The 15,168-nt window shown below is 39.3% G+C and overlaps 3 protein-coding genes across 8 annotated transcripts in view; 1 reads left to right on the top strand and 2 right to left on the bottom strand.

Moving 5' to 3' along the window:
- LOC117826805 (NACHT, LRR and PYD domains-containing protein 3-like) overlaps nt 1-15,168 on the bottom strand; it is a 264,765-nt gene that overhangs the window by 191,672 nt on the left and 57,925 nt on the right. The window lies entirely within an intron of this gene.
- Nucleotides 1-15,168, top strand: part of rnf182 (ring finger protein 182) — a 73,465-nt gene that overhangs the window by 11,957 nt on the left and 46,340 nt on the right. Inside the window, exon 4 of one of the 5 annotated variants that reach the window (XR_004634096.1) lies at nt 8,903-9,895. The exons of the other annotated variants lie outside the window; for them this stretch is intronic. The gene's annotated coding sequence lies outside the window, so the exon portion shown is untranslated. Of the gene's footprint in view, nt 1-8,902; nt 9,896-15,168 lie in introns of those variants that run through there. 5 annotated transcript variants of the gene reach the window in all.
- On the bottom strand, nt 354-14,752 carry LOC117826815 (GTPase IMAP family member 9-like). Of its 2 annotated transcripts, XM_034703170.1 has the most exons (4): nt 5,649-5,887; nt 4,434-4,490; nt 3,351-3,476; nt 354-2,521 (listed from the first exon to the last, which is right to left on the bottom strand). In XM_034703170.1, exons 1-4 carry the CDS (start codon nt 5,662-5,664, stop codon nt 1,599-1,601), a joined length of 1,122 nt encoding a protein of 373 aa, XP_034559061.1. In that variant the 5' UTR covers nt 5,665-5,887; the 3' UTR covers nt 354-1,598. The 2 variants fall into 2 exon arrangements, with proteins under 2 accessions (XP_034559061.1, XP_034559062.1); XM_034703171.1 differs by lacking the exons at nt 3,351-3,476; nt 4,434-4,490; nt 5,649-5,887 and adding exons at nt 11,805-11,930; nt 14,627-14,752.

Below are 15,168 nucleotides of genomic sequence, written 5' to 3'. Positions count from 1 at the left end.
AAACAATCCTTAGCTAAATAACACGGAAGAAACCAATTATAAACAAATAATAAAGATACAGAGGACAATTGAAAGACACAGACAAACCAAAATAAGTAAATAAAAAGTTAATCAAACATTAAGGCATTAAAGATAGATAGAAGGAAGAGGGGGAGAGAAGGAGAAAGAGAAGGGGGAAAGTGGGCAACTAAGCTTCATCTGGGTGAACAGTTATTTTGTTTAAGTATTTGGTGAGGGGCCCCAGGTCTTGTCAAAATAACTTTTTGACCCAGCAGTGTCACATTTTACACTTTGCCCCACTAAATAAAATTCAGCTGAAGGAAATCAAATATTGAAGAATAAGTTTACACACGTAGAGTTTACACAACTTTTTATTAAGATTATAAAAAGAAAACTACATAAAGCACATTTCTTTAAGCCCACCAACAAGTATTCACACAGTGATGCAACATTTCATTAATATCACTGAAGTACATTTGATTTTAAAAACACATTTACTGACTTTAAAGGTACAATTTGAGATAAAACCAGACCCCTTTGGAATAATATAAATAATTATACATTTAATAATACAATTTTCATAAAGCTCTTTTCCAAAATATGAAACATGCTCAAGAAAATAGCCACAACATTTATTAAAACTGTTATCAACATTTCATTTACAATATATTTCCTTGCCACCGTGGTTTCACAATAAAAGCATCAAACAGGGTCTGAGGGGCTTTTAATGTGTGTGGGTGTGTGTGTGTGTGTGTGTGTGTGGGTGGGTGTGGGTGTCAAACACACTTGAAGGAGTCATAGTTTTTCTTGTTAATAACATGTTTTTACTTACTTACTTACTTACCAAGATCAGTACTTACAGCCAGAGGGAGTATTTCCCCTCTGACAGCCAAGCTAGATCTAAACCTGAAACACGATGGTGACTGGACTTCTGCTGCTGGTCAGGGGCAGAGCGTGGAGCACTCTGGCTCTTTTCTGTACTTGGACCCGAAGCAGGAGATCTACTCCGGCTGCTACTCGCAGGAGAGCGAGCGTTCCCCATCCTCATAGAGATGGCCCAGAGAGCACTTAAAAAAGGCAGAGATTTTTTTTCTGCTTTTCTTGTGGTGGTTGCGGCATTCTTTCGCCTCCTCAGTCCGCTGTACGGAGTGTACTCGTCTGTGTGTATGCGAGCGCACGTGTTTGTGTTATTGTGTGCGCATCAGGTCGGAACTCTGCCATGTAGGATACAGAGGGCAGGTGAGCATTGTAGACGCGCGACCATGTAGAGATAGAAATGACATCCCATCATGTAAATCAGATAACTAACATAAGGATATTTAGTCTGTTTAATAAAAGAACAAGTTCAAGACCTGATCTATAAAAGAGGTTACCTTGAATTACTTCTGCTGTGATCTGGCGCTATATTGAAAATAAAGTTAACTGAACTTCCAAGGGGGGGGCGGGTGCCGCTGTTGGGGGCCCCCTTATATAATGGTGGGGAAACACTGGTATGAGATAGAAAGCAAAGGGTATCTTGGATCAGCAGATTGGTTTTAAAAACTGAAATCATATTGAAGATAAAGAATCAGGGCAGCTAAGTGAGATGTGATTTTTACTCAGAAAAATAATTTAAGAGCCACCAACACTCCTCCTATGATTTTACCTATCCCAGCCAGCCTGCCAGAGCTGTTCTTTGCTCTCCTCCTAGCCCTCCTGTTCTGCTGTTCTCTCAGTGCATTTATTTGGTTGTCTTTTTCTCTTGCAAGAGCAGCTCTGAGCTCTCTCTCTCTCTCCAGATTAGCATTTGCTTCCCTTATTTGTTTCTCATATTGTTCCTCTATTACTCTCTTCAGTTCTGCTTGCTCTTTGCGCATCTTCTCCTCTTTCTCTCTCAGGATTCGTTGTTTCTCCTTTTCGATCGCCCTCTCTACTCTCTGGAACATCTCAGTGGTGTAATGGGTTCCTCCGTTCTTCTGTGTGATTTTTATGATCTTGCTGAGCAACTCTGTGACCTGAGAACGATCCTGCAGGTTGTTATCAAAGACGTGGTACTGCCCGTTACACTTTGCCACCAGCTCCTGCAGTTCTTCACTTTCCTCCAAGAACTCCTCGATAGGTGTCCCTCTGAGCAGGTCACCATGGGTAAAGAGAACCATGCTGTATTTGCCTGCTTCCTCTCCAAAAATTTGCTGAATCATCTGCACCGTCTTCTTTTCTTCCTCCGTGTATCTGTCCAGTTTATTGACGACCAGAAAGATGTGGGGTCCTGGAGATGCATAATTAATGCACTTGGAAATATTTTTAAGGAGTTTTTCTTCATCAATCCTGGTGTCAAACAGACCAGGAGTGTCGATGACAGCAACCTTTTGTCCGTTCACCTCAGCAGCACCCTTCGCACACTGCTCTGTCACAGATTTAGGGGAAAACCTAGATTTGAATTTCTCTTCTCCCAGAATAGTGTTTGCTGAGGCGCTCTTCCCAGCTCCGGTCTTTCCCACCATCACAATCCGGACCTCTTCATTATTGTACCGGAACAATTCTGATGAGATGTCAGAAAAAAATAACATTTATTAAGTAGTCAATGTATTCATAGGATCATTCAACATTCATATGGGCCACTTTGACCACAAGCTAGCTACACATTATCCCAAACATAACCCAGTGTATGGTCCCACATAAATGTTTGGACACTATTCTCAGTTCCAGTCCGCCTCGCATCACAACCCTGACCTCCTCCTTATCGTGGTAGAAGGTTGGATTTCAAAACCACAGGGCTGAAAGACAAATCCAAACAATTCAAGCTCTACAAACTCCTGAAAGTGGCTCAGGTTTGGGGTCCAAGTATTCTTTAATGTTGTGTTCACACCAAACCCAAATACTAACTTAATTTGTTTGAATAACTTGCTCCCTTCCTGAGTGCCTGAAAACTTAAAATTTTCACCACATAATCCTCTCTCTCTGTTCTCACTGGGAGCTCCTGTTTATTCAAGATCCCATAAAAACAGGTAGAGTCACAGAGGTTGGGGGAAGCTGTCCAGAAGTATGAACAATGTGTCCGATATATTCCAGATGAATGCATCTCCGCTGGTCCATACATCACACACCACACGTCAATGGCTGATCCCCGCCAGACCACTTTTCACGTCTATTTGCATCTCTACATTGACTTTACATGTAATTAATTCAGGTGATTATTTATATATTTAATGAAGACCTCTTCTTAAAGGATCTAAGGCATACATTTACAAACTTCATAACAGAGACCACTGATGTTCACATGGCCTTGGACCAATTCACAAACACTTTTATTTCCCTCATTGATAAACATGCTCCTCTGAAGGGACTCAGAATAAGAAGTAGAATCTTACCCTGGGTTTCACAGGAACTGTCAGCCATGTTTGATGACAGGACCTGAGACTGGTCTTGTGCGAGGTAGTGAGGGGACCCCAAAGATTGGCTTTCCCTCAAGCAACTCAGGAATAAAAGCACAGCAACTGTTAGAAAAGCAAAATCAGATTATTACTGCAAACTCGTTGTCAGCTCCACCTCAAACCCAGCAGGGTTCAGGGAAGCAGTAAAAAGAACTCCAATTCACTCCCAAAAAAAATTACAGTCAACAACGATGTGCTTTTAGTCAATCGGAATTATGCCTTTTCTCGTAAAGTACTTTGGGGCACAGACTTGGCCTAATGGTTTTACACCTAGCTCTGATTCGGTGTAAAGTCCTCCGTAAAAGACCGGTTGTGATGTGTTGATAACATGTTCTCCGCGATAGAATACATGACTAATAAAAGTACGATGACTCTGATCTTAACTTACCGTACCTCAGAACAACATTAGAGTACAGTTATATTAATGTACCTTAAGTTGTAGTTGGTGATTTCACCACTAGATGTCACTGTTGTTATTTTACATCAAAGATTTATTATCACCATATCAACATGCTTTGTCATATTTTACGTTCTTGTTGCTGTTTGTCAGTTAACGGGAGGTTATGGTTAGCCTTTAGCTTGTTTAGAAGCAACAAGGCTATCAGGAGTTAGCACTTAAACAAACACCCCATTAAGAAAAAAGCTGTTCACTGATTGGCCAAACCGAGAGAAAACGTCATATCTGCGACAATATTTAGATTGGTTTGTACGTTACGTTCTACTAGTTAGGATGAACCTTACGTCTCCATGGTGCAACCAAACTATGACACAACTTAAGTTACAAACTAACTCGTTTCAATGTAAGGTTAAGGGTGGACTTTACACCCTAACTTAGGACACAACTTATAGAGCTGGTGCAACAGGCTGCAGGAGTTCTACTTGATTGGATAACTTAGACTTTGTGTTCTTAAAACTAGCAGCTCCACAACAACTGTATAACAGCAAAGACTTTCTAAACGAGAGAAAAACTGAGGCACAAAAAGAAGATAGATAAAAGTTTATAAACGCATACTGACTTACCGAATTTGGCACACAAGGCCTTGTGGTTTGGTTTGTTGGGAGCAGACATGCTGTTGCCTTGAAGTGAAGATAGAGACAGGAAGTAAAGTCTGTGAGCCTTTTTATACAAATGGTTTCACCAACAGAATACACCCACAACACATTATGAAGACGTGACAATGTTTAAGTCTTTTATTTTCTTTGTACAATGCTGAAGCAAATATGAAGCATGCAGAGGGATTCAGACTCTCACCATATAGGGAAGAGGAAGCGCTGTGGGAACTGTTGTAACCCAGCAGCAGCAGTAAACACTGGCCAGCACAAAAAGGCTGTTACTCATGTAAACATGGACAGAAGCTTTACCAATAACATGCTCTTAGATAAGTCGAAGTTAGGCTCTGTTGGTAAACGCTGTTCTTAGTGCTGGTTGTCCACAAGACCTCAATTTCAGAGCTCTTCTCTATTGCAGCTAGCCTACGAAAATTGTTGTGCAACAGTTTGGCTTCCCTTAGGCCTGTTTTAAAATGCTCTATATCAGGGCGCTGGTGGCCTAGTAGTCTAAGCGCCCCACATACAGAGGCTACAGTCCTTGTCGCAGGGGTCGCCGGTTCGATTCCCGGCCAGTCAACCATTTCCTGCATGTCTTCCCCCACTCTCTGCTCCCCACATTTCCTGTCTCTCTTCAGCTGTCCTATCAAACAAAGGAAAAAAGGCCAAAAATATAACGTAAAAATAGAAAGAAAAAAAAAATGCTCTATATGCTTCATATTTACTTTTATTCAACAGCATTGTAACAAGAAGAGGGAGCGCAAGATTGACAGACTGTTGTGGTCAAGAGAGAACTGAGCCAGAAGGCAAAGCTCTCAATTTACCAATCAATATACGTTCCAACCCTCATCTATGGTCACGAGCTGCGGGTAGTGACTTAAAGAACAAGTTAAACGTACAAAATACCAATTTAGTCTGATTCAACAGCATGCTGTTGGATTACAGTGTAGAGTTCTCTTTAACTATGCCTACCAAACTCCATCAGAGAGAGTAGACCACATACATTTGCAGAGTGAGGTTGGGACTTTATCTCCCAAGCTCTGAAAGCTATGAGATGAGGGAATGAAAAATATTACACTTTTCCATGAAAACACTTCAACCTCATGAGCTGTTAGTGTTGGTTAAATCATGTTATTTCATCTCTTTGTAAATATATGTTATGATGTAAGAATTTAACCTATTGCTTACCATATTTGCTGGCCATACTTGGAGAGAAGAGCTGGTCTGTTGCTGAAATGAGGAAGTAAAGTCTGTCTGCAACAACAGCTCTTTACACACATGCAGATCCTCTTGCTCTCAGTCACCCGGGAATCCCCTTTTTTTCTGTTTGTCTGGAGAAACCTCACACAAGCAGCACATCCTGCTGAGACGTAGTAAAACTGAAGTAAACTTAAGACTTACCTTTTTAATCTAGCTTTTAATTTGGAATAGTTTATTTTAGCCCTGGACTGCATTATTAATATTTTTATTATTTTAATCATTATTATCTTAATCATTGTTTTTAACATGTATTTATTTATCTTATTTATAAAAAATAATTATGTATCTATTTATTTCTTGTGTTCATCTGATCTTGTTAACTCTACCCTATTTTTAACTTTTCTTTCCACTCTTACTTATTTTATTAATTTTACTGTGTTGATTTTCTTTTCTTTTTTAAGTATTTCTTTTTTTTAAATCATGCCTTTTATAATTTTACCATTGCTGTTGTTTTCTGACTGTCAGTTATTCTGTGAAGCACTTTGGGATGCATGTTTTTATGTATGAAAGGTGCTTTATAAATAAAGTTGAGTTGAGTTGAGACCTACCACGAGCGTTGACAAGAAATGCTCCAGTTTCTCAGAAATGGTGGAGTGAAAACGAAACTTAACTTTGAAAAACGTTGACACCCCCCCTTATCCTAGTTAAGCTACCTCAAAGATAAACATTTCATTTCCGGAAAAAACGTTTCAAAATAAAAGTCCCCTCATGTTCCGTAGTCCAAAAAACTTTACTTTGAAAGGGCTCTAACAGGAAGCAGCATGTTCTTAACAGAACTCAAAGCGAAAAAAGTATCTGTGGATGTTTAGATTATATGAACGGGAGGAGGAGAGGAGAGGAAATTCAGATTACACAGATTTAGTAAGAAGCAACAAAGTCTTGAATTCTGCAAAAAATGGTGCTGAGTTGCGTGTTGTGTATTTGCTTATTTTATTTCATTACTATTATTATTATATATTTACTTTATTTTATTATTCATGTATCATTCTATTCTATTGTACTTTTTGTTTTCATTTATTTATTTGGGGGGATTATGTTGTTGGTTTAATGTATATTTTATATCAGTTGTCCCATTATTATTTGTCTTGCCACATAAAACACAATAAATATATTGTTTAAAAAAAAAGCTCCTGGGTTCTGAACAAAAAGAGGATTATAAAAACCGGGGACGTCCCGATCAGCTATTTTTGCCCCGATATCCTGGCCCACGATGGAGGGGCCCCACAGACAAAGTTTGAAACCACGGCACTAAGGACATAAAATATTGAAGAATAAGCTTACACACATAGAGTTTATACAACTTTTATTAGGATTATAAAGAGAAAACTACTTAAAGCACATTTCTTCAAGTCCACCAATGAGTGTTCAAACAATGTCAAAAAAAATTTCACTCACAAAGTTTAAAGAGAGACAAGCGTGATACAACTGCAGGATAACAGTGAAAAAATCAATCTAAGCTGTGCTACAATATTTCATTAATATCACTGAAGTACATTTGATTTCATAAACACATTTACTGACTTTAAAAGAACAATTTGAGTTAAACCAAACCCTTTCATAATAATCATAATTATACATTTATTCAATAAAGCTCTTTTCCAAACCATGATTAATGTTTATAACCATTGCCACAACATTTATTAACACTGTAATCAACATTTTATATACAATATGTTTCATTGCTGGTGGTGGAGTCAGCACATTTTTAAAATGACTTCAAAAACACTCGACAAGGGGCGTTGGTGGCCAAGCGGTCTAAGCGCCCCACATACAGAGGCTACAGTCCTCGTCGCAGGGATCACCGGTTCGATTCCCAGCCGGTTGACTATTTCCTGCATGTCTTCCCCCGCTCTCTGCTCCCCACATTTCAGAATCAGAATCAGAATCAGCTTTATTGGCCAGGTATGCTTGAACACACAAGGAATTTGTTTTGGTAAATTGTGCTCTCTGTACAAGGCATAAGAATAAGGCATACAAATACAAATATAAATATAATAAAATAAATAATATATTATATAATAATATAATACATTTCCTGTCTCTTCAGCTGTCCTATAAAATAAAGGCAAAAAGGCCAAAAAATATAACTTAAAAAAAAAACTTGACAAGTCATCAACCGAGCCCTTTCTTCTGCTGCTGTTTCACAATAAAAGCATAAAGCAACCCTGAGGGGCTTTTAATGTGAAGAAGTTACTGGAACATTTGTGCTGACAGCAAGTATCCATTAAATGTGTGTATGATATAGATAGGAAGGAGCATTCTGGATCCGCAGATCAGTTTTAAAAAATGAAATCATAATGAACAGAAAGAATCAGGGCAGCTGACTGAGAAGGGATTTTTACTCAGAAAAATAAATTGTAGATAAAGTAAAAAGGCACCAATAATCCTCCTATGATTTTACTTATAAAACCCAGCACGCCAGAGCTTTCCTCTGCTTTCCTCCTAGCCCTGCTATTCTGCCATTCTTCCAGTGCTGTTATTCTGATTCCTTTATCTTTTTCAGAAGCAGCTCTGAGCTCTCTCTCTTTCTTCAGGTCACCCTTTACTTCCCTTATTTGTTTCTCATATATTTCCTCTATTCTCCTCCTCAGTTCCTCTCGCTCTTTGTGCATCTGCTCCTCTTTCTCTTTCAGGATTCGTTGTTTCTCCTTTTCGATCGCCCTCTCTGCTCTCTGGAACATCTCATTGGTGTAATGGCTTCCTTTGTTCTTCTCTGTGATTGTTCTGATCTTGCTGAGCAGCACTGAGACCTGAGAACGATCCTCCAGGTTGTTATCAAAGACATGGTACTGCCCGTTACACTTTGCCACCAGCTCCTGCAGTTCTTCACTTTCCTCCAAGAACTCCTCGATAGTTGTCTCTCTGAGCTGATAACCATGGGTAAAGAGAACCATGCTGTACTTGTCTGCTTCCTCTCCAAAGATTTTCTGAATCTCCTGCACCGTCCTCTTTTCTTCCTCCGTGTATCTGCCCAGTTTGATGACGACCAGGAAGATATGGGGTCCTGGAGATGCATAAGAAATGCACTTTTCACGGATTTTTTCTTCATCAAACTTGGTGTCAAACAGACCAGGAGTGTCGATGACAGCAACCTTTTGTCCGTTCACCTCACCGTTGGCCTTCGCACACTGTTTTGTCACAGATTTAGAGGAAAACCTTGATATGAATTTTTCTTCTCCCAGAATGGTGTTTGCTGAGGCGCTCTTCCCAGCCCCGGTCTTTCCCACCATCACAATCCGGATCTCCTCCTTATTGTACAGGATCAATTCTGATGAGATGTCAGAAAAAATAACATTTATTAAGTAGTCAATGTATTCATAGGATCATACAACATTAATATGAGCCACTTTGACCACAAGCTAGCTACACATAACCCCTAACATAACCCAGTGTATGGTCCCACATAAATGTTGTGACACTATTCCCAGTTCCAGTCTGCCCTCACATCCTGACCTCCTCATTATCTTGGTAGATGGTTGGATTTCCAAACCACAGGGCTGAAAGACAAATTCAAACAATTCAAGCTCTACAAACTCCTGAAAGTAGCTCGAGTTTGGGGTCCAAGTATTCTTTAATGTTGTGTTCACACCAAACCCGAATACTCGCTTAATTTGCGTGGATAACTTGCTCCCTTCCTGAGTGCCTGAATACTTTAATTTGTGATGGGGCGCCACTCCAGTCTGTTCTCATCCAACAATTGGCTTCACTATGTTGCATGGTGAAGCCGGTTGTGCTAACTGCCCTGGATAGCTGGAATCAATTGACAGACAAAGGTTTTAACAGCTTACCAGATAATCCGACCTCCTCACTCACTTTCCTCAAAGAGAGCTTGTTTTTATTACGGTTTCTAAATAAAAAAACAGGTAGTCGCAGAGTTCAGGGAACCTGCAAACAGATACAATCATTTTGTCCGATATATTCCAGATGAATGAACCTCTGCTAGTTAGAAATGTAAGCCTTTAGAACGGGTTTGATGCTAACATTAGCTATCACCTCAAAGTAGCTCTTTCTTCCACTCGTAATGTCACTATTTTAAGTTTGATAAGAATCCTGCAACAGCCTTCCTCCACTACTCCTATTCTTTCTTCAAATCCCACTCTTGGCCATGGACTGTATAGATAATGGACGTCGTATCCATGACGTCCCCCAACTGTTCCTGAGCGCTGTTTTGAAGCCAATCGTCCACAGGAGCCATATTGGTAATGCTGAAAGAGTGTGACGTAAAGAGGCGGAGTTTAAGCCTCCTAGCCAACAGCTATGTGTTCCCGCCTGTCAAACAAGTCAGATCAGTCATGTCCTTATGTCGGCTCGTAATCTTAATATCTTCTGAACCGTCACGTTAGAAAAAAATTCCCCCCCTGTACAGTGTGTGCCGATAGAGAGATTAGCGATGTAAATCCAAGCTGTTGTTTTGAACCAGGCTGTAAACATGTTTATTTCTGCTGCAAAGATCGTCTTTTTTGAATTGGTGTCTATGTGGTTTCCGGTGTTTCTGCAGCCAGCCTCAAGCGGATTCTCGATGAATTGTAGTTTATAGCACTTCTGCATTGGCTTAATAATTTGAGACCGGAGGTTGCCGCTTGCTCTTGACCCAGCTACCTTCAAGGACAGAAACGGTCTGGGAATTATGCATTTTAATATTAAGAGCCTGATCCAGAAGGTAGATTATGTTAAAGTTTTGGTTTTATGGTTTCATCCTGACATTTTAGTTTTGAGAGAAACATGGCTATGGGAAAGTGTCAAAGACTCTAATGCAGGGACGTCAAACTCATATCAGTTCAGGGGCCACATACAGCCCAAGTTGATCTCAACTGGGCCGGACCAGTAAAATCATAACATTATAACCCTATAGATAATGACGACTCCAAGTTTTCCCCTTTGTTTTAGCGCAAAAAAGTAAAAGTACATTCTAAAAATGTTCACATTTAATGAACTATCTATTTAAATAAACAGCTGTTGTATTTTTCACCATGATGAGTCTCATAGTGGGGCCGAATATGATATCCTTTAAGGACTGAAACCTGCTTCGAACACACCGAGCACACAGGTTTCCCAGTAGTGAGGGAGCACACCTTTAACGCACCCACATGCATGGTAAGCACATGAACAATATGAGTCTCCTTTCGAAAATAGTGGATCCACCGCTTCTACATACAGTATAAACTTTAGCGTTGATTGGATCTTGAAGTGCTCTAAAAAGTCTCTGAAATTCAACCAGATAATGTAAACTGCAAGTATTCTTTCGCCCCCTAGAGGACAAATTTGAAATAGCAATTACACATTTTTCACTTTGTGAAGTAATCTCGGGGGCCGGATTGGAACCTCTGGCGGGCCGGTTTTGGCCCACGGGCCGTATGTTTGACACCCCTGCTCTAATGAGGCTGTGGATGGATACACTCTTCTTAGAGTGGATCGAGTTGGTAGGGAGGTGGAGTGGGGGGGTTATGTGAAGTCATCTTTTTCTGTCTGTCTTAAATTTGGTTACCAAGCCAAAATGCTTTAAAAATCCAGTTGGGGCCTTCCCCACTTGTAGGGATTGATGTGTATAAACCACCGTCAGCTGACCCAGAGTCTATAGACACATTCGAGAGTTTAGTCTCTGAGTATATTATTTATGAAATGCTTGTTGTTGGTGATTTTAACATGAACTGGCTGAATACCAACTCAGACTATCTCAAGGAAATTGGCTCCAACCTTCACTTCACGCAACTAATATTAGAATCCTCAAGACCACATTTGAAAGACTTCTCAAAATGAACATTAATAGATCTTGTTTTGTCAAATGGAGCTGATAAAATTGTTGCAAGTGTTTTTTTTTAACTTGGAGCTAGTGACCACTGTCCAACAGCACGTGTAAGAAGTAACAAATTGAAAAAAAAACTACATCACACACATTTCTAAAGAGAAACTGGAAGATATTTAATGAAGACCTATTCTAAGAGTATCTAAGGCATACATTTACAAACTTCATAATAGAGACCACTGATGTTCACATGGCCTTGGACCAATTCACAAACACTTTTATTTCACTCATTGATAAACATGCTCCTCTGAAGGGACTCAGAATGAGAAGTAGAATCTTACCCAGGGTTTCACAGGAACTGTCAGCCCTGTTTGATGACAGGACCTGAGACTGGTCCTGTGAGACGCAGTGAGGGGACCCCAAAGATTGGCTTTCCTTCAAGCAACTCAGGAATAAAAGCACAGCAACTGTCAGAAAAGCAAAATCAGATTATTACTTAGAACTCATTGTCAGCTCCACCTCAAACCCAGCAGAGTTCTGGAAAGCAGTAAACTTGGATAATAAAATAACTCCAACTCACTCCCAACAAAAATTACAGTCAACGACGATGTCCTTTCTAGTCAATCAGAAATATGCCTTCTCTTTAAAAAGCACTTCATAGATGCTGGGTATTTATTTGATAAAGAACATCCTGGGCTCATTCCAGCTGTTATTGATTCTAATGTAAACATGAGCACACATATTGGCTGTGTGAAAGCTGAGGGCCATGTCTCTTGCTTCTCTTTTAGACCCTTCTCACACTATCAAGTGTTAGATGCGCTACTATCCTTAGATCCCAGCACTGGGTTGCGTAAGTTCAAACGTAGCCTATAGTTTGAGAGCAATTTCTAATTTAGGATAGAGTTTACACTCCTCTAAAGTTTTGGGCGATGCACCAGCTGAGATAGTTTCAACGTAAGAATAAGTTACATCTTAAATTTTACACCAAGCTCTGAGTAGATGTAAAGTCCTCCGTAAAAGACTGGTTGTCTTGACGCTCTGTTTTCAAAGACAGGATCATTTGAAGGATGAGGAGAAACAGAGAGCTGTGATGTGTTGAAAACATGCTCTCCGCGATAGAATACATGACTTTTAAACATACGATGACTCAGATCTTAACTTACCGTACATCTACACAACATTAGAGTACCGTTATATTCAGGTACTGTATGTTGTAGTTGACGATTTCACCACCTGATGGCACTGTTGTTATTTTACACTATAGATTAATTATTACTACAATCAATTCGTCTGATATTTTCCAGATGAATGAACCTCTGCCGGTCTGCCCAGTAATACATCTCTGGAAGATCTGCACACTGATTGGCTAACGTGGGGCAAATTATTTGATGGAGTTCAGATTTTTCAACTCTCGGGAGTGAAGGAAAGCTTACTAATCATAGCTAACACTACTGTTGGTCAGCATTGTAAGCCTGGATCAGGGAACAGATTTAATGCTAACATTAGCTGTCACCTCAAAGTAGCTGTGGAGTGATTTATATAATGTTGTATTCGTCATATGATACAGAGCACTTTTTTTAACATCCATTGATTTTTAATTGCTGATGAATGGGAAACCATGAAATGACGTCTCTTTTCCAATTCTTTGGTGTTAAATCGTAGCTCAAATACAGCAGTATTATTTATAACAGCAATTTAGCAGCAGCATTTTTTAGAGGAAAATGGCCTCCAAAGTAATATGGTTACCTTTTTTTTAGGGTATGATGGAGCAACATTAAGGTCAAAATTCTTCTTTTTTTCTTTTAAACATGAACTTAAATGTGTCTGCACTTTTAGATCATATTTTTGCTGATTTGTGTCCAAGACACAACTTAAGTTTCAGTACAAAATACATCCCAGGATGGCACTGTACCCAAGGTGGGGGAGGTCTATTGGAAATATTCAAATATATCCCCATTTCTACATTTTCTTTATTGAGTTGTGTCAACTATTAATTCAGTTATCAGGTCAGATCATTAATTGTGCTTTGTCCTCCTACTTATTTTTGTGTGTGGTCACAAACGGCGTTAATTTGATCGATGTTTTTTCCACACACACCCACAGCATTCCTCTTTAAACACAGCAGTGTGTCCTGCCCCGCCTCCTACGCTTTGCTCACATGTTTAAATGATATCACGTCATCACAACAGCTGATCAGCGTGTAGATGAGACTTGGTAATGGCGACATCAGCTGTGCACAACTTTTAAGGAGGAGGAGATCAGGTCTGCTGAGTCAGTGAGCTCTTTTAAATCCCTTCTTAAAACATACTTTTATCGCAGAGCCTTCCCGGATTTTATCTGAATTTTATTTTATTTTAACCGTCTTAAGAAATATATTTTGAAAGAATTTTATTCCTTTAGAGTTCTTTTAAGGGAATTTTATGTCTTTTAAAATATGTTTTATTTCTTTATCTTGACTTGTGTGTTTTTATGATCTGCCTGTTTTATTTGCCCATGTAAAGCACTTTGTAACCTGGTTTTGAAAGGTGCTCTACAAATAAAAATTATTATTATTATTATTATAAATCAGCGATATGGAAAGATGAGAGACCTTTCTCTCAGTCCACCTGCAGAGCATGTGTCAGCTGCAGAGAGCGACTACAGATAATCTAGTTCTCTGATCATGTTAAGACAACAGGGCGATCTCATACAGATACAAAATAAATACAACTTTAAAAATGGTTTGCATCATACTCAGTCAGCCCAAAATACTTGGGCAGCATGCCCAGCGTTGAGTCTGTTTGTGGTAAACAATAAAACTATTATTTTAACATTGTTGACAACGCCTTAGTGCCAAGCAGGACTAGCTGGTTTTGCCCAAACAGACAGGTGCAACAGTGTTTCATCTTTGTGTTTAAAATATGTATAATTCTATATTAATTTTTTTGTGAATGTCTTATATATTCTAATATTTTCTTTGTTTTGAATCACTGCCTGTTATCTTTGGTAAGATAAGTTTATGAAGTGCTATTACAGAGGACTTAAATAGAAACACACAAAAAGATAAACATTGAAGGCATTCAGTAACAGGAATAAAGATACAACAACTGCAAAACAGCAAAGACTGTAAAACTGAGGGACAAAAAGAGGATAGATAAAAGTTTAAAAATGCGTAATGACTTACCGAATTTGGCACACAAGGCCTTAGTGTTTGGTTTGTCGGGAGCAGACATGCTGTTACCTTGAAGTGAAGACAGAAACAGGAAGTAAAGTCTGTGAGCTTTTTTATACCAAATGTTTCATCAACAGACTACACCCACAACACCTGAAGACTGCATTCAGCTTTAGTTTGAAGGCTATTTATAAACCGAGCCAAAATGTTAAAGTACTGACAGCACAGTTTCTGTTTTTTGAGCAATTTTAAAATTTGAGTCATTTTTGTTTAGTTAACAGAACAAGATGAGAAAACAAACTAGTGCACGTTCCTTTTGTTTTTAAAGCTTCACCTAAATTGTTTCCAGTTGATTCTCCTATGCTTCAATCCCTCACTCCTAGTCACTAACATTGCCTGATCTGAACCGATCTGGGCAGACACCCTTCGATTGCCTTCCCTGTAGAGTTCAACCACCAAAGAGACTCTGACAATAATTCAATATCTCTTGATTGAACTATCATTTGTCGGCTGAATATCTGTCTGAGTTTGTCTGGTTTCCACATCCCCTAAAA

The sequence above is a fragment of the Notolabrus celidotus genome, chromosome 15 (genome assembly GCF_009762535.1).
Source record: "Notolabrus celidotus isolate fNotCel1 chromosome 15, fNotCel1.pri, whole genome shotgun sequence".
NCBI classification, from domain to species: domain Eukaryota; kingdom Metazoa; phylum Chordata; class Actinopteri; order Labriformes; family Labridae; genus Notolabrus; species Notolabrus celidotus.
This window is presented reverse-complemented; position numbering and strand designations above follow the sequence as displayed.